This window comes from Drosophila simulans, chromosome 3R (assembly GCF_016746395.2).
Source record: "Drosophila simulans strain w501 chromosome 3R, Prin_Dsim_3.1, whole genome shotgun sequence".
Taxonomy (NCBI): Eukaryota; Metazoa; Arthropoda; class Insecta; order Diptera; family Drosophilidae; genus Drosophila; species Drosophila simulans.
Genome location: NC_052523.2, coordinates 9,507,900 through 9,535,803, shown reverse-complemented (window position 1 = coordinate 9,535,803; position 27,904 = coordinate 9,507,900). Strand labels below are relative to the sequence as shown.

Sequence of the window (27,904 nt, the reverse complement as noted above, 5' to 3'; positions counted from 1 at the left end):
TGTTCACCATCGGCTCTGGAACGATTTTTTAATGTTTCTCATGTGTTGCTCAGACGCGCACATAAAAAACGGTTCCCAAAAAACCAAACGACCAGAAGACAATGCATAAGTCAAGGATAACTCTAACGATTGTTATTTGCGATTCCGTCGAGTTCGAATTCGTGCCGCCTGAGAATTTACAACGATTTCCCGCCGAAATTCGCCGAGAAATATCGTGTCCCGCGCCACATTTCTCATCCTCCTGCGCGGGCACGAAAATCTTGTCATGATCTCTTCGAGGACACGGAGCCACACGATCGGATGCCCAGCTGGAGCTGCGGAGTTCTCACATGTTGGCCCAAAAGGGTCAGCGAGGTCAGCTGGAAGTTAGCAGTCGTGGTCGTGTCTCCTTTTTTGGATGATCTTTTTTTTTAAAGCCCAAACACTCGACACTGTCAACATCCAAAGATAAAAAAGTGTTTCAACGTTTTCCCGAAAAAAATTAAATACAAGGTACAGGGTATTTAAAAATTAACCATCAACATAAAGTGAAAAAAAACTTGCAACAACATTTACATTCCATAGCAAGCGTTTAATACTGTTTTAAACTAATATATTCTACTCTTCACAAAATAAAAAGTTCACCCGTTCTTTTTAAAGCTTATAATGATAATCCCTTCTCCAATTCTAATGATATAGAAAAATTCTTTCATACCTTATGAACTCACACCATTCATCAAAACTTGAATCCATAAATATATTCTCCCGGACCAATTATCACTTCTGGCAGGGCCATGAATAGTATTGGTAATTTATTTTCCCCGCCGGCCACTTCATTAAAGTCTTTGGGAAAACATTGAACAATAAATTAGGGGGCCTAATAAATCAGCGAAATGTGACAGAAATTTGATAAAAACAAAAATTTTGGTTTAACTGATAATGCCGGAGAGGGTAAAACAAAAAAAGCAACGACGGGGGGATAAATGTATAAGGACGGAAGAGAAGAAATACAGCGTTTTAATAAAGACTCATAAATTCCGCTGGCGACGACAACAAAAGCGACAAAACGACTTTGGACTTGCAAGATGAGCGCTAAAAATAAATAAAACTATTAATCAGGGCCAGCACGAAGAGGAAGAGCGAATAAGGATGGAAGTGAGTTTGAGTTTTTCCACACAGCAACAAAATAATCGTGTTTATAATTATCGCCTTTTTTGAGAGTAATGTTTCTTACACTTATTTCGGTTTGATTACCACAATTTCCAGATTGTATAATCTAAAATAAATATTTCTATTTCAATGACGATTTAATAGTCCTATTAACTATTTAGCTAAATAGCTCATGATATACAATTTTCTCAGTGCACGGGGGAAAATGAACAGCGTCAGCGAAGCGGTCGTAAATAATTTTTAAAACAACTCTTTTTGCCAAGAAAGAGAGAAGGCGGCGGAACCTTGCGCGGTTTTTCAGCTGCTGCCAAGAAGAAAAGCCAAAAGTTTGCCTCTGGAAAACGCCAAGTGCAGTGCAACAGGAAAAGCCATGGAAAACAGCAACAAAAACGATAGAGAGAGAGCAAGCAAGAGAAAAAGGGGCGGAAAAGAGGAGCGGAGAGAGACGGCCATAAGAAATGCCACTTTGCGAATATTGTGTGCCAACGATAAACACTTCAGAGCGGCCATTAAAATCACAGTGAGAGAGCGAGAGCGCACTCGCTCAAAGAGCGAGCGCGTCCAGTGAAAATCGGAATGAACACGCGAGAGCGAAAGAGCCAAATGAATAATGGCGGTTGCCGCAAGACAAATAACCCAGCCCCGTTCTCTCTCGCTTGCTGCTGCTGTCTCGCTCTGGCGCGGCGCGCTTATATGCTCGCCTGTTTTGACTTATGTGAAATAAATCAGCAGCCGTTGAGTAGGTGCCGTGTATGTGTTTTTGCGTGTGTGTGTGGAGGGGAAGTGCTCACTCTCTCGTTTCTCGCTCTTTGTCGCTTGAGGAATTAATAAATATTATTTTTGAACAACAATTCACAAGTAAATTAGCGCGGTACAGGTAAAGTAATACGGTTTTTACCCAAGTTTTTAGATTCACTTCGCTTTTTCAGCGGTGTAGCAACAATAACTCAATACTTTCGGGTCATAAACCATTTCCTTTGTTTGCCAAGTGTCTAGAAATACACATAAAAAGTATTAAGCACGTCTTTAGCTGAACGATTTATGTGAGAATCGTATTTCTTGGCTGTTTATTCTCACTTTTTTTGAGTACTTTTAAATATAATAAATTTATTTTATTTTCTACACACGCGACGCGGCGGCTAGTTCTTCTTCTTCTTTATCTTTTCCTATGCTTTTGCGCATGTTCCGCAAAATAAAAACGATGGAAATTACTCAGCTGCAATAGTCGCATGTTTTACGAGGGCTGCACAATTTATGGTCATTAAATTGTTAAAGAGAGAGAGAGAGAGAGAAAGAGAGAGAGTTTGAAAGAGACTTTCATACAATAAAAATAAACTAAACTTTATTAACCAGCTGCAATTACAACAAAAACACTCATTAAGAGGTAAACAAACAAATACAAATGGGCAACAAATCAATAGAATGAAGAATTAAAAAAAAAAACTCGAGTGCTCATCGATTTATTTATGCGGGAAAACGACTCGAGATGTGAAAAGAGAGCAACTTGAGTTGCCATAAAGCACTCGTACTCACATTCCATCATTATCGGCTAGGTTTTGGAATTCAAATTCGTATATGGGTCATTCCACTGGGAATAGGCTGAGAGGAGAAGGAGTGCCAAGGAGAAAGAGCTAGAGAGAGCGAGCAAGAGTCAATTATATAATCGGCAATTGAAATTCAGTTTCTGGCCTGTGTTGTTGTTTAAATTACAGCCGACACCTCATCAAAACGAGTGTTTTTCCACCCACGCGTTGCTGCATGCAATGCATTTTAATTCAAAATCCAGAGGATGTGCCCGCGGAACTCGATTTTTGTAGCCCAGTGTTAAGCCAGCGATCCCGTAAGCTCGTCTTTTGAGCCGAAAGCTTTGCCTTTTGCCCTTTCCAGGTACCCGGGATGGCCGACAGATGGCTCGCCGTTCTTAACCCTCTAAATACTTTTGCTCAGGCACTTAGAAAAAATTGGCACCTTGTCTATGCTCAAAAAGTATAATCCATCAAACAGATATTGTACCACAGCAATATTATAAATGGCTTGAAATTAAAAACCCTGGTTTTCTTTAAGTAATGGGTTAATTCGTTCATCACCTTATCTTCCCAGAAACCCAAAAGTTGTATAAGTGTGTTTGTATGTTTGTAGCGACGGCCAAGCCTTAGAAGCTCATTTTGGTTTTTTTTTTTGGGTTTCCAACACGCACAAGAGCGTCATCATCAGCAGTTGGCGGGGCAAGCGGGGCTCAACATGCGTATCGCCAAACCAATAAGAAAAAACAGAAATCGCATATATCCGCCGACGCTGGAAGTTTATTTATGAGTTCGCTGAGGTGGAAACACATATAGCATTGGTAATGGGTTATCTTATTGTTTATAAAGATTTAGGAACTGTCACAAATTGCTGACAATTAATAAAAATCTCTAAAGTTGTTAATTTATTTGATATAGTTTTCTAGGAAAATTAAAAAATATTGTGATATGGAGCGGTACATTCATTTATCGCATTAAATGTGTTCATTTTATATATTTTTTTTATAACCTCTTAACGATGGTTTTATGCTTCAAATATGTTATAATATGTGGAATTTGAGTTAGAGAATATCCTAATATGATATACTCTTGGTGGGAAATACAAACAAAATAAGCATTGGCCGCACCTCTCTTGGGGGTTTCACCTATTTGGCTTCGATTCGAAGTCACCGAAAGGCACAAAAACGTAATGGCAATTATGATTAATAAAATATGGTAGATTATAGACTTGAGACTCTTTGGGAAATGTCAAGAGCCCAAAATGGATGCAGAGAAAAGAAGGTCGGTGACTTTCGCAAGTGTACAAGTTGGTGGGTGTTACCCTGCGAATGTGTGTGTGTGCATTTGAAGGCACAATGATAAATGTGCAAAGCAAAAGGCAAAGAAAAAATAGAAATTGGGTGAATAAATAGCACAGATTCCGTTGAGCAAGCAGAAAAAAAGGAACTCGAGGAGAAAGCCGGCGCAAGGCAAGTGGAAACAAACAAAAATTTCGCCGTCGGCGAATGCGAAAAGGACAAATGGCCAAAAGCGCAAGAGCAGAGCATAGAAGGCCCAGAAACCAGAACCCGGAGAGCAATAAAACCAACAAGCTCCGAGTAGAAAGCCATTTATCAACTGCAAAAGGAATTCGGTGCGGAAGGCCAAAAACCCAGTTTTTGTCCTGGGAAAAGCTGGGGAAATGGAAATGCGAGCAAACACACGGTCAAGATGCGAGTGAAATTAAATGGACTTTTTAGATCAAGGCTTTTAATACATCGAGCTATAATGTCACTGTTCAACAACCAAATGTGTTTTTCATTAAAAAATAATGATTTGTATACCAAGTTCTAGGAAAATTCCTAAGCTCCATTGCAAATATTCGACATTCCTATACAGTCGCACGAATTCGACGCAAAGGTTGACCGAATTTGAAACCACCCTAGTCGCACGCAATGGAAATAAAAAAATATCTGGCTAAGGCCAGCGACATAAATAAATAATATTTCTTATTTTTTGCCTGTTTCTGTCGCGTTGTGTATCCTAATGTGTTTGGGTGGCGGGCGGCGAAACAAGGATAACATGACTGATTATGTAAGCGAAAGGAAACGCAGTGAGCCCAAACAAAAGCGTACAGGCAAGCACATTTGGGTCCTGTATCTTTTGGCATTTTCCGGGCTTTTTTTTGGTTGTTTGCCACAGCAGGTTGAACGCCAGTGGCAAATACGCACACACCCACTTATTGTGCTGTGCGTGTTTTTGAGAAAGTGGCACAATTTTTACTTTACGAACGCCTAATGTAATAAAGCCCGCCCTCCCAAAAGCTGGATCCCTGGATTCCCACAAATGGATGGCCTGCGTTTAGCATTCGCAGCGATAAAACCGAAGGAGCAGCATCAGAAGCCATAGAAAATCTGAGGTTGGCTGTCGGATGTTGGCCATGTGTGCGACTAAAGGTGGCCCAAAGCGGGGTCAATGGCCATAAATCAAACCGAAAATTATACGCATTCATCTGCTGAGCTGGCAAAAGAACGAGAAAAATATCTGCCACATTGCCTGCGGCGAGGGTGGAGCTGAAAATGCTCGCATTTCCCATTTTTGGGGGAGTTTTCCGAATGGCGGAAAATATGGGTAACTGTGCGAAAGCTAATGGCCACCAAAAATCGATAAAAGGAGAACAGCCACTTGGTTTTATTTCTGTTCACCTGACGAACGAGTGTTTTAATTGCGCGCGAATCGAGTTGAAAAAGAACGGCATTCAAATATTAATTCCGTTGTTAATTGCAAACATTTTTATTCAAATTCGGCGGCCATTTATCATTCATCTAAGGAGATTAAGAGAGAGCGATTAAATTAGCATTTGTAGGCGGGCTTTATTAGCCAACAACAAAGTGCGAATGCGCTATTATAGACTTAGATGCTTTCATATTTTAATTTTATTGCTTACAAACAAATAATAAACATTGATTTTTTATTGGGTATTATTTTGTATTGGCTCTAACCCTGAAATCTTGTTATATTTTCTTGTATATTTTGAAATGTCATTCTAGAGTATCTGAAACCTTTCATATAAGAATATAACTTGACTATAACCAGTAATTACTGTCGAAAAATACACTACTTTAAAGTCAAGAAGAGAAAAAGGTAAAAAAAAAGTTCAAATAACCGGTAACAGAAAAAATATACATGTAGGTATACAAAGATATATACACAAGTATAATAAGTGTTAATAATAATACGTTGAGAATGCGGCATTATCAAAGGACGTTTGAAGAGAGAGAACAGGAAAGCTGATTATTTTTTTGTGTTTTCATGTCGAATTTTGGTATTTGACCCTAAGAGAATGGATCTTGTTCAGAGAGATGTGTTGTACATGTGTTTAAACTAATTTCATTAAAAAATGTTTCAAAAATCAGTGTAATAGGAACTCGTGTATTTTTTCTATGTATGGGTACTACTTGGCAAATTAATTAAAATGATTTAACGACACAGGTTTATCCCTGTAGAAGTAAGAAGTAGAATATATCTGGGGACTTCCACAGTATCTGCATCTCCGAGATACGTTGTTGGCCAGTGGCCGTGGAGCAGTTCAAAGTGAGCTGTCCGCCAATTAACTAATTTGCCAAGTCTCTCTCTGAGGGGCAATTAAGAGGACACGACCAACGACCAGATAGGGAAGTGCACTCATACTGGCCCACCAAACATGTACATACATATATATATATACCCACGTGAGGCACTTGCAGATAATTCAACTTGTTGCAGTTGGAATTTGTCCCCATCTCAGAGTTTACCTGCCCGCTCACCTGGTCGTGTCAGAAGTCAAGCGAACTGATAATTGCAATAGAACGAAGTGGATCGAAATACCGGAAATGACAAAGGGAGAACTTTCTGTTTGTCATGAGGCAAGTAATTGGTGTGGGATAAGCAAACCCAAAGTAAAAGTATTTCCAACCTGCCGAATTACGTTCACCAAATGGAACAGTTCATAGGCGGATTGGGGGCCAGAATTTTCCAATTGCTTCGTTTCATGTTTATCCGCGAAGTGGCGCCAAAGTTTATCAACAATTCAACAAATTAAGATACTTTATTGCACATTATTATGTTATTATTGTGAATTGCGTGCCATTTGCTTTCGTTTCGGGAGGGGGAGGGAGAAGAGGGCGCCGACGCGTCGATCTTGTCGAGACATTAAGACATTTGCTCCATTCATGTTCCCCCCGGTTATAAATAGACCCCGCCCGAATGATAATGAAGCCTACTCCAGAGTGTGTGCAAACATCTGGCTAACAAAACGATCAAAGCCGCACACATCGGGGAATTTACATATATCGTGTACAAATCTTGTATATTTGCTTAGTTACTGGGAATAAAAATGTATCTTTTATAACAATCTACAATATAATTGATCTAATATGGGAATTTGTATGGCTATCTTAATCAAAGCAATTGAGGATCTACAAAGGTGGCTAAATTGAAATTGATTATAAAATAAAAACGGATGAGAAAGAAAATCTATCTAAGGAACATTAATCTTTTATTAGTATATTTTAATGTATCTTCTATAACAAGTGTCCTAATTTAATGCAGCTGACTTGTAAAATTAGTAATTTATCCTGTGTAATAAATTACTACAATATATCCAACAACTATTACCTCTCATTTATAAACGTAAACATCCTTGCCGCCCATCCCCTGCAACATCTGCCTTGAACTGGTCTAATGGATTATATCCTTAAATGGCTGACAACAACCGCTCCAGAAACTCCTCCCTCCGAAACTCAGACGGAAACATTATCCAGACAAAGAAGCATTATTGTAATCGATTGGACTTTATTCTATTAGCGTCGGCATAATATACATTTGGCCCCTCAAAAAACAGCCACAAATTTTCCCTATATGACAAAAAATAAGTCAGGAAAATGCGGAGTGGGACAAAGAGAGAGTGGAAAACCGCATTCGTAGGAATACATTTCCCGCCATAGACTTTATTAATTTTCTAATGGATTTTACGTTTTCTGCAGTTGAAGATTTCAACATTTCAGATAAATATTTATGCGTGGGGTTGGGTTGGCTGGTAGGTTGGGTAGCTATGAGGATATAGATACGAACTTGGAAACGTACTTGTTGTTGCCACTGTCGGCGACAGGACTCTCCGGGCTGTGTCCCTGTTTTTTTATGGACAGGAATTGATTACGATTGGCAAATGGCACTCGGTGGAAGGATGTTTTGTTTATGTTTGTGCTGGTAATTTATGCTATTGTATAAATTGCCCATAAACATATAGGAAACTGCAGAGGTTGCTGGTTGGCCGTCTGTCGAGTGTTTGGTTAACATAACTAAAAACAGGAATTAACAGCCTTTCGAGTGCCTAAACGGGCAAAGTAAATTAAATGTGTGTTTAATTGGCTGTGCGGGGGAGGTGCCACTGTACTACACAGTGTGACTGCTGCACTACAGTGCCACTTGGTATTTCGTGCCCCGGGGCGATTCTTGTCAAGTGCAGCCTGCTGAAAAACTGCTAACAAAATGATATGCTTTGTAAAATTCGCAGTCAGGCATCACCATTTTTCTCGCTGATTTTCTTTGCGTGCCAAGTGATACTTTTACCCGATTTTCCTCATTGGGCGGTGGGTGGCTTTAATTGCACACCAAGAGCAAGGAAAATGTGTCTCTGTGTGTGCAGTGTTTTTGGTAGTTACACTGGTATGTAGTGTACATATGTGTGTGTGCTTTGGCCCGAGTTGACAAACTGAATAATTGGCAATTATTTTGGGCAAATTTTACGAGCTGATAATTTCACATATTATACGTACAGAGTTGCATAACTTATTGGGCCAACACCTATTTTTGGAGGCATGCACATGCTGAACTATGACAGACACTGAGATACAGATAGGTATGTATGTACATTGGGAATCTAGGGGTATAGTTAGAGGATATGCACACAACACAGAACTTACTAGATTTATTGGAATTTGAAAGTATCGCTTTACCTCTCGAACTCTGGCAGGAGACGCTTCCTTTTGACTGACACGAAATGAAGACAAACGGGATGATCTGGATGATGGTGATGTGATGATGTTGCAACACCAACAACAGCAACAACAACCAAACGCAAAAAATCAACGCAAAATTCAAAGAAGCTCGGTTCAATGGATCCGGAGTTTATGGAGAATTTCGGAAAAATGCTGGACATTATGGAGTGGACGGGTTTCGGTTTGGTTTGTTTTGTATGTTTTGTGTATATGTTGCTATCGAAATGCATGTTTTTGGTCTTGGATTTCGGGAATTGGCAATCTCAAAATCAAAAGAGAGATGTTCCACAAAAAAAGAAAAATGGCTTTGCAACGCATATCGAATAAGTGAAAAAAATATATGTGAAAATTCAAAATGGGATTTCTCACAAAAAATTCAAATTAAATCATAGGCAAAACTATAGGCTAAGGGGTTACAAAAAATATAACAAAACTTCGACTTACCTAGCCAGTCTGGTAGAAGTGAGCCCGCAAGAGATTCTGAGTATCTCTTACCTGGAAAAAATAGAGAGAAAAAGTTTATAAAGGTCCAGGAACGCAATAATGCCTCACATGTTAGTAAATTAATTCAAGCAGAGTTAATATAAAAAAACGTAATAAATATAAATAAAAAAGATAAAAAATCAAAAAATAGCAATATTAATACATAAACTAATATAATTATACACTTAACAAATTTAATCTTAAAGTAAATTCAATTTTTAAATTAAGGTATATTAGAATTGTTTATATTAGTAGGAAACTTAAAATACATTTAAAAATATTGGTTTTAAAAGATATAAATAAATATAATATTATAAGGAACACTTTAGTTTATAAAGACAGAAAGCAAATATAAAAATATTAGCGCACATATATAAGAATTGGAATACAACGATATGGCAAACAGATAATTTTGCATATTAAGGTTGAAAAATTCCACTTTGGTTGTAAAATGTAAAAAAATAATAATGTTTAAATTGCCGCGCCGTTTGAGAAACTATAAAAGCCACATGACTCGCTAAACAGAGAGTTTTTCATAAATTTGAGGCTGCCGTAGGAATTTCGTTTATGCGCATGTAAATAACCCCAGGTAAATCATAATTCTAAGCTCAGCCCGGGGACTGTTGTCCCATCTCGCAGCGCTCTCTAATGCTAATCTAATAACTTTAGCCGTCTCAAGAATTTATTTGCCTCAACAGCAGCGCACAAAATTATGCACGGAGGGCAGACCCTAATCCTCCGGCCGGAGGTAACCGTGTTCCCGGCGGAAGACGTTGGAGCGCGTCAGGTGTGCGCATTAAAAAGGAGACCTCCTCCATCCCTAGCAACCTAGTAAATTCCGTACAAAGTTTTAAATAATCGAAAACGACAAGACGCACTTGGCGAAAAGTTGAAGCATGTAAAATTTGCATAAATAACAACTAAATGCAACTTGGCGCTGGGCAAAATGTTGCCAAATGATGAATTGAGCAGTAGACAGGGAAGGCAAACACGCAGGGTAATTTTAAGTCAGATAAAGATACAGGAAAAGCTGAAATCTCTTAATAACCAGGTTGTACTTCAACTTTTTACGATAAGTCATAAAACGAAGGAATAAAATGAAAAGATGCTGATGCCAGCTTGGTTTAAAATATTTAGTAACATTATTTATATGCTTGAAACCAATTATAAAGCAGTTTAAATATATTTAAATAGAGAACTTTTTATGATATGATCTGATAAGATATCATATTTCTTTATTTTATTGGTTATGTTAACAATGATTTGCTGAATAAGCAATGTGCCACATTTACTGGAGCTCAACAACGTATCATTTTGGGTGCAATGAAACCCATTTGAAAATATGTTCTCTGCCATGGTGACAATCCACCTTCATTGTAGCTTGCTGGCATTTTGGTTTTTGACTTTGAATGGATTTTTCATGAACTCCGTCGGTATCCCACCGTCCCCCCAACAGCCCCCCTTTTGCACGCCCCTCGAAAGTTGGCAACTGCAACCAACTCAATCGGCGCGTCTCTGTTAGCGTCAAAAATGGGCGTAGCTCAGAAAAAATGAGAAATAAAATCAGCCAGGGGAGGAATCAGGCCGAGGAATTTTGTATTTTCGCTCTGTCTGCCGCGCTGTTGTATGCAAATAAATCAGCGGCGCCCCATCATATGTCTCCGGATCGGGGGGGTTGGACGAGGGGTTCGGCCTGCTGCAGTGCGCAAAAACATATCTCACACTATTTGTCATGCTTTTAGATACTTTTATTTTAAAATAAATTGCAAACTCTTTTGCGACAGTCGCCTGTGCCCGTTGCCCGCTGCCCTCCGCAATATTTTATAATGAAAATCCGCGACATGTGCATGGTGAATGCAGTGGAAATGCAGCAGCACCATTTTCACATTCGACTAAATTTATCGCGCCAGCAGTTCGGGATTTTCCGAATTGGAATAAATGCGCAGCAGCCAATAAATAAGTTAAATTAATGGCCGAGTGTTGACTAATTTTTTGTCGCCACTTCCCCGTTGTGATGTCCTTTGTCGTTGCCTCTGCTCTATTGACGGTTAATAAAATTAGCCAAATTTACGTCTCTTTACCCATTCGGCCATTAACAATGACCATCCCCAAAACCGAATGCCCAGATCCCGCAGCCCGCAATCCAATCTCATACCATCTCGAACCCTTCCGATTGCATCCCTCAGATGGGCGGCGCAATCTGTTACTGGATGTGCCGCCAAGCGTGAGAGAGTAAAGTCCCTTTGCCCGGATTTATTATTTTTACAAGATAAATGCAACATTTTACATTGGAATTTACGGGCGTGCGCCGAAAAAAGCCCCAACAAAAACAATGCCAAAGGCAAAAACAAACAGTGACAAAGTCAAAAGTTGCGGAACAGTGGTACATATTAGTGGGATTAATGGTTGAAATTTATACAACAAAATATATTGAAACTATATTAGTTTCAAATAACAATTTCAAAGCATTTTAAATAGAACAAAAAAAATTTAAAGTTAAAATTAGTTAGAATTTGACAATTTATGGCAGTATTATTATTATCACAAGTAATTTGTTAACAAAATTATTTAATTTTTTGATTTCGTTCATAAGATTCTAAAATGACCCACTAATATTGTAACCACTGTCCGCTGAGAATAAATTTCACGTGCCAACAAGGGACAGGGGGTTGAGGCAACAACAGCAACAATAACAGTAGCAATGGCCAGCGGCCTTTTGGCCATTTTCGATAAAGCACATTTAAACAAATGAAAATCCTTTAAACGAGGATAACACACAGAGAGCACGTCCATGCTCGGGTTAACCCCATGACTCCAGGAACCCCTGGCAACACCGGAACCCCCTGGTCACCCGCTCGAAAACACCCCATTCTCGCAACGGATTCACTTGAGTGTGTAATTGTGTATTTATTTGCGTTATTTGACAAAATATCAACAAGCACAATCAATCCTCAGCAGTCAGTGGAGTCGGCCATCCAGGGAGTGCGACCTCCCATCCATTTGGACCCCCGTTTAGCCCCTTTTAACCCCCTTTCTGCTGCAAATTGCAAATGCTGCCATATGTCTGCCAGGGTTGCCAGCCAGAGAAATCCATTTAAATTAAAGCTGAGTTGAGCTGCATTCGAAAACGCATAAATATCGGTGTGTCTCCCCGAGTGTATGTATGTACATACATATAAATGTATGTATGCACGTTTGTATGTTTGAATCCCCGCCAGATCTGGCTACAAGTGTATATGTGCGTTGTGAACTTTCAATTTGAGCTGAATTCAAATTTAGACCAGGCCGGGGCAATAAAATGTGCAAAAAAAAGAGAAATAGAAAGAATCGATTGTTGCTCCTCTTTCAGAGCCAAACTGAACTTTGGCTCAATTTTCGCACAAATTTAGAGACTGCAAAAGGCAAACAGGACTCTGCATATCCTATGGGGTGTGCACAATTGTATCTTATGCAAATTTACCTAAATTAAACAAAATCTTCGAAAACAGAAAAATAAGTTTCGAATTTATAGGCGAAACTTGTGTATCGAACCTAAGTAATGGACGCAACTTTAGGCCTAGACCTCGCAGGACCTCCTGAAATGGCAGGACCACCCATACAAATACAACCCCTCATCCCTTTCCCCGTTGCGAGTGTATTTGCTAGTGGGTATCTGAGTGTGTGTGTGTGTACAATGCGACAAAGACTTATGGTTTCAGTGCCGGAATTAGAAGCTTTCTCTGCCTGCATTTCCACTGAACACCGAACACACTGCACTTGTTGTTGCCGCCGCCGTCGGTGGAACATTTGTCGTCCTTGTTGCTGCTGCTGTTGCCCGTTGCAAAATATATTGCAAATAACTCTCAATATATCGTAAAATGTCTGCTGCTAGTACAGTAAATATGCAAAGCTCGTTTAGCGCAAACAGTTGGGGGTTTATTGGGGGAGGTGTGGAGGGAGGTTCTAAGGGGGTTCTTGGGCGAGTTTTAGCCACTGATTTAGAGTACTGGCAACTTTTGGTGCTGGCCAAAGAAATGGATTCAAAATAAAGCCCCTACGAGTGCATAAGCGTGTCGTTAATCATGACCATGACAAAAGTACACTGAGCGTTAGAGATCATTAAAACTTAATTTTGAATCTGCCATGAAATGGTAATAAAAATATGTATTTTGACGACCGCTAACGCATTGATTAAATTTAAAATGTATATTCAGATCTGAATTGATATCTTATAGATTTATCATATTTTTTGTTGCTATTTTTCCCATTTTTAATTTGAATTAATGTTGTTATACCAGTTTTTTTATCCCGTAAGCTGACTTTGAATAAATGGGTGGTACTTGCCCCACACAAACTGAATAGGAAAACATATGGCATTTTGCGAGTACATTGACGATGGGTCGCACACTTTGACAGTTAATTTTGCAATTGTATTTCAATAACAATAAATCTGCACGTACCACATAAAGTGCGCTGGTGTGTGTGAGTTTGGGTTCCGTGCAATTGTGTGCAGCTGATAAAGCCTGTAGGACCAGAACATTTGGCGCAGCAGCTAATACGGAATCTAATTAAATTTTAGCTGCACTACGCACGCCCCAAACATCTGAGTACATGCCAAATGGCACAACTGCACTCCCGTTGCATACACATTGATCAATTAACAGACAATATTTTCATTTCGCCAATGGGTTAATTTATAAGCAACTGCACGGCGTTTCCCCATTTCACCAGTTTTCCAAGGGACTGGCTGAGGTGCGAAACTGGTGGTTTTCTAGCTAGATAGATTATCTATAAGTTAGTGCCAAATGTTTTAACATTTTAATAAAAAAAAACACCAATACTAATACTTATTAAATAAACATGATAAACATGAAGAGGAGAACACCACTTTTGATTTTTCATTTTTCTTGATTTTGTTCGAAGTAATATATATGTTAAGTAAAGAGTGACCAAAAAGGGGAAGGTTCTAACCATATTATTAATGGCGCAAAATCCGGGAAGCAAATAAAGAGACGAGCACGCGACTCAGCCGCATGGCCGACAGGTGCTGCAATGGCCGCCCGTCTGATGCGGACTCGCCCCTCCCTGTCACCATCTACCCCTCTCTTTCTGCCGGCAGGGGGTGGCTTGGCCCATCCCTTCGCACCCTTGCAACTGTTTCCTTTCGTCCTGACAGCCTGCACATGTGTGTGTGTGTGAGTGAGTTCGTGTGCTTGTGTGATGGCATTCCCTGGCAGTCGAGGAATGCCAAAAGTGCACTTCCCTTCTCTTTCTCGCCGCAACCACCTCTCGCTCTCTCTCTCTCTCTCTCCGTTGGCCTGCAATTGTTTTGCAAAGAAGTCCCCTCGAACCGTGTGCTAAATGTCAAGTTCAAATGGCAAAGTTCTTCAAATGAAATGATGCTGGGTGCCGGGAACTGGAAACCGGAGTTTGCAGACGGAAGTGCAACTGGAATTGTTGTCCCACCTCGGCTGCACTTTATGATCTGTGAATTTGTTGCCAATTTGCAATTGTTGCTTTAACCGTTTAGTTAATTTGGCTTGAAAGTTTTGCCATCCTGGGGGTAATTTCGGATATGTTGCCTAATGAAGAGTTGGCCACAACAATATGTTTGGAATTTGCCATTTTACTCTAGATAGTAGGGGTTTCAGTGTTTCAAAAGACGGCTTTTTTACTTGTTAAACCGTTTTTGTTTTTATTATTATTTCAACACATGCACAAAGCATTTTAATTTAGTTTGCTTAATACTTTCGTTTATGTGTGTACCATTTGATACATCTTAATTTATCTGAGCTAATAAATTTCAAGGTAAGATAAGCTACACACCTTTTAGAATGTGCATTCGCGTTGACCTTTGTTGACCCTTGGGGACACTTTGCACCCTGCGAGTTCCCATTACAACGGTTTTTCTTCTTCCACAACTGGAAAAAGTGTTTTTCTGCACACCATGGCAGGGACTTGCAAGAACGAGTTAGTGTGTGTGTCTTCTACTTGGGCGCGTGTGTTAAGCTTCACTTGAATGTGATTTATGTGATCCGCTGCAAATTTATGGCCCCAAGTTTTGTTGGCTCACACACACCAGCACACTAGACCATGGGCAAAACTCTTTCTGGGCAGAATTGCCGCGTGGTGCGCCTTTTGTCCCCCTTTTACTGTTGTGGCTGCAATTGTTGCCGTTGTCAACGTGCCCCCTTTTTCCCGTCCCCATCCCTATTTTCCTTTCATTTCCCCAACCCAGAAGCTGCCAAGTGACACAAACAAACAAAAGAATGGTAAGGAGAGGGAAACCTCGGCAGTTGTAGTGCATACAACTAACTATTTTCTATATATTAAGCGCCCGGCACTTCCAGCTGCAATGGCGCCTCCGGTCGGCCAAGAACTCAGAATGATTGAATTGTCAACTTTGCTTCCTTTTGGGGATAAACGGGTACGAAAGGGGCTTACATTGCACAAAAAACATTTCTTTTACAAAAAATTAACTATTTCTTGCTGAAAAATTTGACCTAAAGTTCGAATTTAATCAAAAATAATTATTGAATCCTAAAGTTGCAAAAAAATATGATATTTCTATGTATTTTAATAATAATAGATACTTTTATATTCCCAATTATGTAAATATTTTTTCGTGCAGAAATCTTTGCTTCTTGTTGGTCACTTGGCTGCTCAAATGCGCGGTGAATACTAAATATCCGGACTCGCTTTTCGCATTCCCGATTCTCCTGGGCCAATGTCAACTGTTCCAGAGAGCCCCTCGTTTCTCCACCCAATTATGAAATTGTTAAGCGTCCGCGGCGTTTGCAACTCTAAGTGACATTTGTGTGACAGACATGTGCGCGGCGTGCATCCGTGAGTTTGCTGCGTGACACACGTGCTCTGTGCCGCCGGTATACCTGCTCCACATCCACGGTAATCCTATATATTAACCAGATCTGGATTCATCAAAATGTAAAAAAAGCCTGGCGAAATTTCGCCTCACAGGTCAAGTGATTTGTTTATGGGCAAGCCGAACCTCAACGGCTGGCAATTTGTTGTGACATGTGTAAGCGGCACGCCGGCAACGACCAACAACAACTCATTAACCCATGCTGAACTCTGCAGCCCCCTTGGCCAACTGACAGCTACAAAATTGAGTTAGTTAACAGTTTTATACGCCGAGGCGCGCATTTCGCGTGTTTCCGCAGGAATTCAGATACAGATACAGATTCGAAGACGGTCACCGGACGCTCGCCGGTCGTCGAGATGCAACCGCAGCGAAACTGAAGACGGTCGACGGGACAGATAACACCCAAGAGTCTGGCTCGGGATCCGAGTTACCAAGACCACGACCAAAACCCGGGTCCCAGCAACAAAGCAGCCCAAGTGACACTCACAAAATCTGACAGAGGCAGCGGCTTTACCGAGTTGTTTTGTTGTTGCACTTAGAAAAATGTTTTAAATTGGTTTTCCGATATTTCATCTTCATTTTAAAAGCGAAATAAGCACGTGTGATGAAGCTTGGAATAATTTATACCGAATTATGCAAATCAATTTTATTCGTTTAAAACAAGGATTTTATAATTAAATGGTCACTGAACCATTTTCCCGCAGTGCATCGTTGCTGAGTGACTTGCGCGCATGCTCAGCCGTTTTGCTTTATTACAAGGACAAGGACTGGGCCCAAAAGGGGTAAAAGGAGTATAGAGGGGCTCGGAGCGAAGGCCTGCCAAGTGACACATGAAAACGAAACGAAAATGACAGCGGCAAGTGACACTTGGCCGGCAGCAGTAACAGCAGCTCAGAGGATCGCCATGGCGGTGGGCAGGGGCTCAATCTGACCATTGTAATTTCATTTGTAATTAGCTGAATGCTGTACGCGAGCGATCCGCTGAGTGTCGCATGGCACAGTGGGCCAAAAATGCCGGGGGCAATGCCAAAAATATAAAAGGAACAGAACAAAAATCGAGGGAGCCTGGTGCGACATTTTGGTGCGCCGAATGCCATATTTTATTTCCATTGCCAAAAGTGTCATGTTACAAAGATTTATGGGCGCTGTCAGTATGCCCTCTCTCTCTGCTGCTCTGTATCTATCCCTCTCTCTCTCTCTCTCTCTCTCGCTCTTCAATCCAGCTCACGCCCAAAAATTTGGTCATGTTTTGTGTTTGTGTCACAGACACAACACAACAAACTTGCGCATAAATACGTAAAAATACTCTGACCAATTCCAAATGCATCGAGTGCGATAAACAGGGCCCAAAATACTTGGCATACGACTTTTGGCCAGTTATCAGTTTCAGTTTGGCTCGGTGATTTACTGCCGAAAGTATTCCCAAAACAGAAAACTACCTGTTCTATTGATCTGAGGCCCTAACAGTCCCTAACTTTCTCTTCCATCCTCTAGTTCGAATGTTTGGGCTGCTCAGGTGTCAATACACTCGCCTCCGGCAGCCGCAGAGGCGTCTTGGCCTCCTACTCCAATCCAATCCCAACCTATCCGATACCATCCCATCCAATCCAATCCCTTCCAATCCCCTTTCTTCCTGACCAAAACCCAACTGACAATGACATATTTGGCTGGAACTTTCATCGCACGTCCATGTTAATATGCTCAAGATTTATGGCCCCAGCTGACAAAGGAAATGGCATTCTGGCTCAATTGTCGTTGCTGTTGTTGTGCACATCCATTTTGTTGCTGCAGCGGAAAGTTGCATAATTTTTATGGACACTCGTTAATAGATCATCGATTGAGATTACAGGGAAACGCTCGATTCTGGTTCGGTCCTACTGCGGTGGGTCTCCCTACAAAATTCTCATGAAATCGGGGGAACGTGATTTTGTTGTCCGTTCGGTGGGGGTTGGTAAAAGGGCGGGGCGTGATTGGTATATTTCCAGTAAAACCAGACAGCAATAAAAACAAATACGTTTGGAAAAAAATTAAAACTTTTCATGTTCATTTAAAAATATATTCTGCATTTTTATCCAATTTCCTAACCAAATTTTGAAAATAATATTAATTAAAATTAAAATTATTAATATTAAAGCGGCATCATCATAATTTTGCATAACTTCTAATATCTTTCAAAAGCTAACATCTATAAGATACAGGTAAATCCAACCAAGATCCCCTAACATCTCCAGGTAATCTTAACTGGTATAACAATCTTCTTTGCCTCACTAACCTTGGTCTAATCAGAAGAATTATCTCACCTCTGCGGACTCCCATTGACAGCTGCGAATATCGTAAACGGTCTACGGTCACCTGTATTGTTCCAATTCGAATAAAGGTGAGATTGAGATTCATTCCGCCGAGAGCAGATAAATTTATTCCCAAAGCAACCACTAAACCGGCTGAGCGAAATGATGATCGATCACCAGGTGAGCGAAAGAGAGGAGCCAGATAAATAGAGAGAACGCGCACAGAGAGCAGATGAATAAGAAGCCGAGAGAGAAAGAACGAGCGCATACCTGTGCGGTGAGCAAGCAACTTATTCTGTGGATCAGGTGAAGATCACTGATGATTTCCAGCCATCTGACATTTCCAAAATGGGTTCACGCACGCACACCAGCACACTTGTCCCTATGGGCGATCAGTCACTTGTTTCTATGAGCGATCACCACCAGGTTCATTTCATTTGCCCAACGGACGCGGACATTGTCATGACGTTTGCTCTTTTTTCGGGTCTGCGCGATCAGCTGATCATGATGGCCGCCAAAAGCAGGTTTTCAGCTCAACCGAGCATTATTAATCATAAGCCGAAAGAGGAAAGAGAGCGCACCTCCAACAGAGTGAGTGGGAAAGACAACAAACGCTTTTCAAATACCACAAAATTTATGGCTTGAAGCCAAGCCGACGGCAAGCAGTCCGCGACATGCACAAAAGTCATTTATTTCGCGGACTCTGCTTTTTGACCTAGAAAATCATCGGTAGCCGCTGCGATTCCGATACGTATCTCCCAGATACACACGCACTTCCGCTGCCGCCGAACCCATAAATTATCTGCACTACATTTCCACAAATTTGAAACTTGAACAGGGGGGGACCAAACTCCTTTAGGGGCTCCGATTTCAAATCCCTAACTCGCTGAAAGTCCTGCAAACTATAGACCCTTCATTTGTACGCTGACCAACGCCTTGAACGGATCTTACAGCTTTCGCAGCCGTGATCTTGACCAAGATCGAGGCCAGTTTACCGCCGGCATTTCGCGATCTTCGCAGCGCGTTCTTTTGTTTTCGTTTTCCCCCCGTTCGTTTCGTTTCTCGTGTGTTTTTGCTGATCTGGGGCAAATTGGTTTTTGGCGGTTAATAAATTTTCAAATTAATTGACTAATTGCATACCCACAGCGAAGCAAACAGAATGGCAATAAAAGTGAATCGAAAGGGAGCAGCCGAAAAGATACGGATGTAAATTCCGCGATAAGACGGATTCCCGGATATTTGAAGCCAGTGGCTCATCGCGAGCAAATATGGTCACTACTCCCCAAAGAGGTGGTTCCATCTACGATGTATCTGTTTTTCGAGTTCCAACCGTTCATTAAGTGTGGCTTAGAAAAACAAACTGCAATTCCAACGTGTGTTCACTTTGGATCAAAGATTCAAATGCACGTTTTAATGGCACAATGATATGGTAAATTACGCCAGTGTAAATGCTATTAGCTGTGGCCTGTAATCACGGCTGCTAAAAGGAGCTTAAAGTGTTTTGCGCTGTATGAGGAGTGCTTATTGACTTAATATTAAATACACGTGTGTTTTGAGAGATTCTGAAGCAAACAAAGTTGCTCTGGAAAAAAAGAAGATATTTAAACGGGAAATTTATATAAAAGAAGCTATTTATAATATTTTAATGTATTATTTAGGCCTGTTTTATTCGAATTTTATCATTGTGATAAACAACATTCTATATTTCTAATAATTTAAAATATTATCTTCTTTTCTGAGCTTCAGTACCAATAATTAGAACATACTTTGCCAGTTCATTCAAATCTCCCCAAAGTGTTCATTACGGCAATGAGGCCAAAATTACTAATTCATTAATTGAAACCTGCCTCAGTCCGGTGCTGACCAGGCCAGGCCAGATGTCCATTGGCTCTGTGCTCGTTGGCGACACACGCCACGATGTCCTTGCCAGGGCCACCCCCTTTTCGTCCTGCCAGTCCTGCAGATGCTGCAAATGCCAACGGTAAAAACGAAAGTGCCCTGTTGCCATTTTATGAACTGTTTTTGCTCCGTTGGAAAGAGTACAACACTTACACTTGCCACACACAAAGTGCTCCCCAGTTAATAATTTCGAAGTGTGTAAAATCAAATTGCCAGCACGTTGCGAATGCGGATGTGTGAGCGGAGTATCTGTCGGATAACATGGGTGCTGTGTGTTGGGCTAATTTGCCAGTGATTTGAAGCCCATCAAATTAGTGGCAGAATTCTTCTTTGAGCTTTGCTTCTTGAATAATTTATGCATGAGCGTGGTGCGACAGTTTTTGGACTTTCTTTTTCGTTTCCAGCATATGTGGCATATTTTCGCACTCTGCACATTCTTTTATTGTCTATTTTTTGTTGGCTGTGCCAGGACGGACATTTGTCCGTATTGCAGGTGCTGTCGTTTGTTTGTCTGGACTGGGTCTACTTCTCGTTCTCTTTCTCCATTTCTCCTTTCTCTACTGGCTGTTATTGTGTAATGTCTATGAATATGAATTATGGAAATTGCAGAGCCACAACGACAAGGACAACGACCAGCGAACAAGAGCCTGAGTATTCAAAATACTCACAGTCGCATTTGGCACAATTTTTTGTTGCCCATTTTTTGTCATTCGTTCGCGAATTTTAAAACTCTCCTGGGAGGGTTTTTTGTTGATTTTTGGGGGCGGTGTTTCCGCATGTTTGCAGGCGATTTTTGAGGTCGTTGGTACAGTGACCGAGTTTGGTTTTTTTTTATGGATTCGATCTCTTTTAAAGGTTGGACCTAACATTTGCTAACTATGTAGGATGATCCAGAATCCTTGCTTAATTTGAATGTCTAGCTACCAGAAGTCTAATAAATAAAATGCGTTAATCCCGCACTTCGAAAAAATCCCACATAAATTCAATTAAATCGAACACCGGCTCTGGCGATTCCAATATTATACAAACGAATAAAAAATAAGGAGCTCTCGTTCGCCCCCATGTGGCACGCCCCCTGCGTCGGACATCCGCCACTGACATTTACATTTAATGCTTGCAAATTTAACAAATAATATTCAATTAACAATTTGAATATGAATTTATTACAGGGGTGCCGGCCGACGGAGGCCGAACCGCGCGTCCAAAGTGGTAACAACTTCGACATCGCCAATCGACATGTGAGGGGAGGGTTTTAGCGGGAAGTAACGAGTTGGCCAAGTGGCCGACTTGTTTACCCTGCCACCAGCAAACACACAAGGCGAAAAACAGACAAAAAAAAAAAAAAACAGAACAAAAACAACCACGCTGAAAACAAAACAAAGCCGGGGAGGCGAAAAAAAAGTTATGTGAAAAAGGTGGGAAAATGCAAGCATTGTTAGCCTTTTGGCCAGGCTAAAAGGTAACGAAGCATGCAGCCACTGACGGATAAACGGACAAACGGACAGCTATACGGACATTCAGATGGAGGAAGCCGCGCAGGAAGCACAAGGAGCATGGCACGACTCCTGGCAGGCCGCACATTTCAATAATTATTAACTGCAACATGCTACATGCAACATGGCCACATGGCCACATGCAACCTGCAACGCGCCGCACAGTAGCAACACACACACACAAACATATGGAGTAACTAGGGGGACCAGCAATTATCAAAACTTGTACAAAATGACATTTTTTCCCGGCCAGCCAGGTGGACGCACATGCATTTTAGAGTTGGGGGCGTCAGCCCGTTGGCCATTGCATTTTGGCACGTTGCGGATTTTGAAATGCAAACACGGCATTTAATTCTATTAAGGCCGCTATTTAATTATCTCTTGCGGCTACGGACCCAAATCGCGGCTTTCAATGTCAGAGAAGCCGGAAGAGAGTGGTTCCCCTGTTGGGTCCAAAGACCCCTCCCCCACAAGTGGCCGCTTAAGTGCTGGGCATAATCCACAGCCAGAAGCTGTGGGGCTTATCGGTGCTTATCTGCAAGAGTCAAAAGTGATGCCACACGGGGAAAAGTGGAAATCGAATTGGGCTTTAACTGATCGTAATTGCTTGTGAAATTGCATTCTCCTTTTTGTCATGTATAATATATAATAGGGTTACTTAAAGTCAGGTTATGTATTCTTGCAAGCTAATCATTTTCTGTTTCCACTAATGATTTGGATATGATCAGAACACCTTGTTTAGCAACACACTTTTCTCTCCGTGCACAGTTGGTGGATCTTGAATCGGGGATAGTTGATCGCAGATTCCCAAGTAGCTGCCCACTTGTTGCGCCTGTGCCAACATTTAGCTACCGATTTGCACGAGATTATCAATTGAATATAAATAATAAGTGGGAGCGAAGTAGCTGACTGAGCAGCTATCTGGGTGGCTCAGCTTTACTGATGGCCCGGCAATTTTTCGCCCCAATGCCCCGGCAACAATGTATGTAATTTGAGTGGCCTGCCCGCAAAAAACCAAAAAAACTCAAGACCCGCGCTGATCAGAGGGAGGCATCCATTCCCGAGTCCCCGGCTTTTCCCTTGTTCACGTGTGTAATTGGATTTTAAGAAGTAGCTGCGCGAGACAAGACTGATTGATAACCTCGCATCAAAAGGTCCCAAACAACAGGCTGAAATAAACGCCTTCAGTGGCTCTGGGGCTTTGATGTTCGCGTTCGGCAGCGAATATCTTAAGAGGATCAGATATAGACGAATTTGTGATACACTGAAATAAAAAGGGATGCAAATATTCCAGCAAATTAAATACGGAAAAAGTAATGCAAATTCCATTATTAACTTGCATTATCTTTATTCGCTGTATGCATTATTTGAGAATGATTAATCCAGCTGTAAACTGCAGGCGACCAGCTTTATAGAATTACATTCTATTACTTAAGAAGGTCGGAATATTTGTTACGTTTTTATATTATAATTAAATTAATAAAAATTCATATAATCATTTGAATGCTCTAGCAAACTCAGACAATGAATAATTAAACAAAAAAAAATGTATTCAAATTCATATTATATCTGGAAAGCTGTTAATTAACGAAATTAACACTCAAAGTGCAGGGTATGCAGGGAAAACACGCAATTCGGCTACTTGATCGTCGGCGGGAACGAGAGTCGATAGCACGAGGTACGATAGGGAAAAGGGAGCCGCTCGAACCAGGTTTCCAACCGGGCCAAGATCTGGATTTCTTCTCCCCCTGCCCATCCACCGTGCGTGTTGGCCGCGTTTGTTGGCCAATTGAATTGCCATGTTTAATATTAATTGCCAGCGGAGCAAGCAGCTCGAACATGGCGAGCTCCCTCGGCTGGAGCGTAATCATGGGACAGTGAATCAATCATTTCCACACGCGGCCCCCAGGTTTTCCCGGTCCACCCACAGCCCCGCCCCATTGATTCATGAATTTTGCCCACCTTAAAGACGAATACTACAATATTTTAGCCACCAACACCATAATGGGATTAGTTCTCTACGGTTTGTTAGTGGACCTGCTCTACACTCTATACTCTATACTCTATTTTTCGGAAAACTTAAGAGCGAATAATGTAACGAAATAAAAGTGGAAATTTTCTTACCCATGTCTGTTGATATGCCGCCGTATTGTGTTAAATCAGATCTTATCTTACCTGAAAATGCAAGCAAAGCGGAGAGAAGAAAACGTTTAAAAAATGTGGAATCAAAATTGTTTGCTCTCAAGAGATCTCGAGATGCAGATGGATGGTGTTTGGACTATATGGGGGTACGTGGGGATCTAGGGGGCAGGGGATCGTAGGGTTAAGCAGCCGCACGTGTTGCGGAGCCGGTTAAGATTTGCCAACCGAAGCTTTGTTGTTGTCGATGGAATATTGGCTACTGACTAGAGAAATATGAAAAGGTACAAAAAGATAGCTGATAATTGGAATCAATTAGAGGCACGCGGTATTATATTAAAACACTATTAAATCAAAGTCAATAGATCTATTTTAATTGTTTTATTATTTGTATAAAAATATAAATTAGAAAACAATCAATAAGTAATTCTCCCAGGTGTAAACTATAACTACATTCCTTCGAATATCCCATTTAATAATCAGTTTCAGGAAGGGTGTTGTTTCTAAGCCACTCAAAGTGCACTTCATAGCTCATGATATCTCGTCTGGCACTACGAGAGTCTTTCAAAGTTTGAACTAGGGCTATCAATCGCGGCATTATCGCCTGTTTCTATCGCAGTTTGCTGGATGTCTCGCCTTTTTCACGATATTTAGCGTCGCCTCAGCTTTGTTTATGCCATGAAAGTGCAAAATGTAAACAATCCGAAATGCCAACGCCTCGAAAAGGGTCGATGAGGGGGCGTCGGCAGCTTGCCGTGGAGGTAAAAGGTAAAAGTATAAAAATATGATTTAATGGCAGCGATAAAACACGTGTGTATTTAAATATGCGCGCCTGGCGCCTGAGTAAACGTAATTTCCAGCTAACAGACACAGAGACAGCCGAGTGCCGCACACAGATACTGCTACTATGTGGCCATCCAGACGCAAAGAAACAACAAAGAAAATATTAAATTAAAAAAAAGAACAAGAAAACGGCCAAAAACTATGAGGGGGGGTAAAGGGTATTACATTTGACAAACGCCTCGCTCTCCTCTCTGCCTTTTTTTCATTCTTTCTGTAAATGAAAATGGGAATTATGAAGGAAAAAAAAGAGGAAAACGGCCAGCCGCCACTTTAGACAAATTCAAACAAATGGCTGGCAAAAGGGGGGATGCTGAGTGCTGTTTACATGCGACGCGACTTGTAAAAATTAAACATTTAGTTTGCGGTCTTGCCCCCTGAAAACTAAGCTCTTGCCCCTCCCCCCAGGAAATTTTCACACCTTTTCAACGGGAGAAACTGATTTTTTATGACTCTTTAAGGCGGCGCACGCTTCGTTTTTGTGGCGGATTAGCCGCCAGTCGCATAAATGAACGAGAGAGAGAGATCTCCGGGAAAATGCTCTCATTTTCCGGCTGCAGCTTGCGGCGTCTTTGGCCTTTTATTGCCCATCAAATGGTCTGATATAAATCTTAATTGCCGACCCAAATAAATAGACGCCAAGAGCATGTGGCATGGAGAACTTTGAGCAGACCATCAAACTCAACAGAATGCAACTTGAACATCCGAGCGATTCACTTTCGAGTGGAAAACTCGTTAGCTATTTAGCATAAACACTTTCCCAGTTTGACCAGCAAACTGATAACAACTGGCCGGCAACAACAAGTTTGAGAAGTAGCAGCCAGAAGAAGTCATTAAGGAAACATTAAATTGACATTAATGTGGTTCCAAACGGAGGAGGCGAAGGACTCAGCCGGAGGAGCCGAAAGTTCTGACCAATGTTCTAGTTCAGATAAATCAAAATAAAAATCTATAAATTATAGTGTAAAAGCAAATGTTTGGAGAATGCTTCGAACCAATCGATGACCCAACAACGAAAAAATATATTCCAAGCTGCCATAACAGTTACCCACATTTTTGGCCAAGGCAAATCTCGTAAATCATGAAGAGCTGGCCAAACAGGCTCTTGAGAAAAGGTATCAACGAATCCGAGATGCCCTCATTTTTTGCCATAGAGTGGGTAGGGGAATCTAGTTTGGAAAACATAGGGTTTCCTTATTAAAACGTTGTATGCCTCTGATTAACTTCTTTATTCATATAAAATATTCTTACATATTTTAAATGGCGTGAACAGACGAAAGAAGTATTTATGCTTAATGATCGTCAAGCTTGTGAACATGTGGCTTTGTGCCTACACTGGAAAATATAGTTTGTTTCAATAATTTTTTTTCTTGTTTTAAGATCATAAGTAATGTGGCTTCTTAGGAAAGTAAGTTTTGGTTTTTAAGTTATAAAGTAAAATTTTTTCTGTCCAGTTCCATTGGCCGAGCCACCTGAAGCTGCTCGACTGGACAATTGTGAACCCATTAATCTTTGTCTTTTTAGTCTTGGAGATTTCTATCTTAATTGAAGCTCATTATGCGTTTCCTACGATGCGGCGTGTTTGTTTGCTGGTAGCCCAACTTCTGTTACACAACCCGAAGACAGGCGATATTCAAACGAGATGGAGATTGGGCGACTGGGCGACTGGTGGGCAGCTTTTGCACTCGGAGAACTTGGGGCCGTTGGATCGTGGGGATCAGATCGCAATCAGGCCGAAATCCCGGCAAGAGGCCACCACCAATGAATTATTAATAATAAATAAATCATTATTAAAATCAAAATAATACGCAAATATGCATATTATCGGAAACAACATGTAGCGTTTTGTGTACGCGTGCGTGTGTATTTGTTTCTTTTCATGTTTACGCCACTTTCCCATACAGACACACAAGTGGTTATAATGAATGATTTGTTGTTTTATAATAAACACGGCGAGCGTCGAGCAGCAATGTTGGCGTCTTCCAAGTGGCGATATGGCTATGACGTAGCCACCAAAGGGTTAATGGAGGGGGTCTTCTGCTTCGGTCACTAACGTCTGCTATATGTATGTATTTTCTCATACTCCCCCGTATGTACACATACATATCCCCATATTCTCGACCCTTGTCCCTTTCCCTTCTGGCATGGCTGCGCTCTATCCATCTCTCTTTCACCCCTTTGCATGTGTTTTTTGGCCGGGCCGTGTGTTGTTGTTTTTATTAGGTATCAAAAACACCTTAAAACATGATTTTGCAACTGCCACGGGAAGACGTCCGCACAGTGGGCCCACAAATATGAATAATAACGGCTTGTTCACATGGCATTTGTATGTCAAAGATGATGATCGATAACGAAAAACTGCCAATGTCACCATACGGAAGAAACTCACTGTACATATACTCTAACAATTATTGCTTATCTGCAATCGGTTCTACGTGTATAATAGTTATTGATCACGAAATTATTGTAAAAAATACAGCACCTAATCATTGTTAATGGGGTCATTTGGGGGAGAGCGAATGATTTTGAATTGATACTTTGGATTGTAATAAGTTTAACAACTTAGCGCCGTAAATTGTGTTGTTAAAATTTATTTTATATGTTTCAGCGTTCACACTTGCGTTCTAATTAATAAACTATATTATAATACAATATATATAATTTAATCATTTATATACTGTTATATAAATATATTTCCCGTAGTAAATTTTTTAGTTATTAGTAGTTTAGTCAATTTTTTACTGCTAACTGTTCTGGAGAGTAACATTTTTTTTAATGTATTTTAATGTTATAATGCTCATGGTTTCAATTTTTTGAATCAAAAAACTTAGCATTTGCCCAGTGCAACTACCAGTGCCTCGAAAAATACGAGGGAGAAGACAAAATTGCTCCTCGCCCTGCAGCTCCACGTAGTGGCCGTTGTTGTTGCTGCTGTTGTTGTTGGGCCATGTGTCTGGGCCACTTTGTGTTGTCGTCGTTGGCGACGTCGACGTCTTGCAACTTTGGTCTCCTCGACCGCCAGTCGCAGTCGCAGTGCGAGTCCAACGACTTGAGGACTGAGGACCGCCAAGGTGCTTATTAAATTCCTTATTTAAAAATACATTAAAAAATGCAAGAAGCTGCCCCAGAACCCGAAAACCAATCCCCGAAAAAGGAGAATCGATGCCCCAGAATGGGGAGAGACTGGCAAGGGGGGCATCCGCATCCCTAG

At 41.0% G+C, this 27,904-nt stretch overlaps 2 protein-coding genes across 5 annotated transcripts in view; one reads left to right on the top strand and one right to left on the bottom strand.

Annotated features, from left to right (window-relative positions):
* LOC6727783 (homeotic protein ultrabithorax) overlaps window positions 1-27,904 on the bottom strand; it is a 75,565-nt gene that overhangs the window by 43,314 nt on the left and 4,347 nt on the right. For 2 of the 4 annotated variants that reach the window (XM_039294541.2, XM_039294542.2), the window contains exons 2-3: window positions 23,839-23,889; window positions 9,134-9,184 (exon numbers count right to left, since the gene is read on the bottom strand). The exons of 1 other annotated variant lie outside the window; for it this stretch is intronic. In XM_039294541.2, the coding sequence (XP_039150475.1) occupies window positions 9,134-9,184; window positions 23,839-23,889 (102 nt within the window). The remainder of the gene's footprint in view (window positions 1-9,133; window positions 9,185-23,838; window positions 23,890-27,904) is intronic. One more of the 4 variants, XM_039294544.2, reaches the window with a different exon arrangement.
* On the top strand, window positions 18,431-22,360 carry LOC120284941. The gene is made up of 2 exons (XM_039294546.2): window positions 18,431-18,913; window positions 21,391-22,360. Exons 1-2 carry the CDS (start codon window positions 18,671-18,673, stop codon window positions 21,475-21,477), a joined length of 330 nt encoding a protein of 109 aa, XP_039150480.1. The 5' UTR covers window positions 18,431-18,670; the 3' UTR covers window positions 21,478-22,360.

Bases quoted from the DNA above. Each gene is read 5' to 3' on its own strand.
- LOC120284941 (XM_039294546.2), top strand. From the start codon at position 18,671: ATGGGTTCACGCACGCACACCAGCACACTTGTCCCTATGGGCGATCAG. The intron at 18,914-21,390 runs GTGAGTGGGAAA...AATTTATTACAG, and splicing joins GAGAGCGCACCTCCAACAGA to GGGTGCCGGCCGACGGAGGC.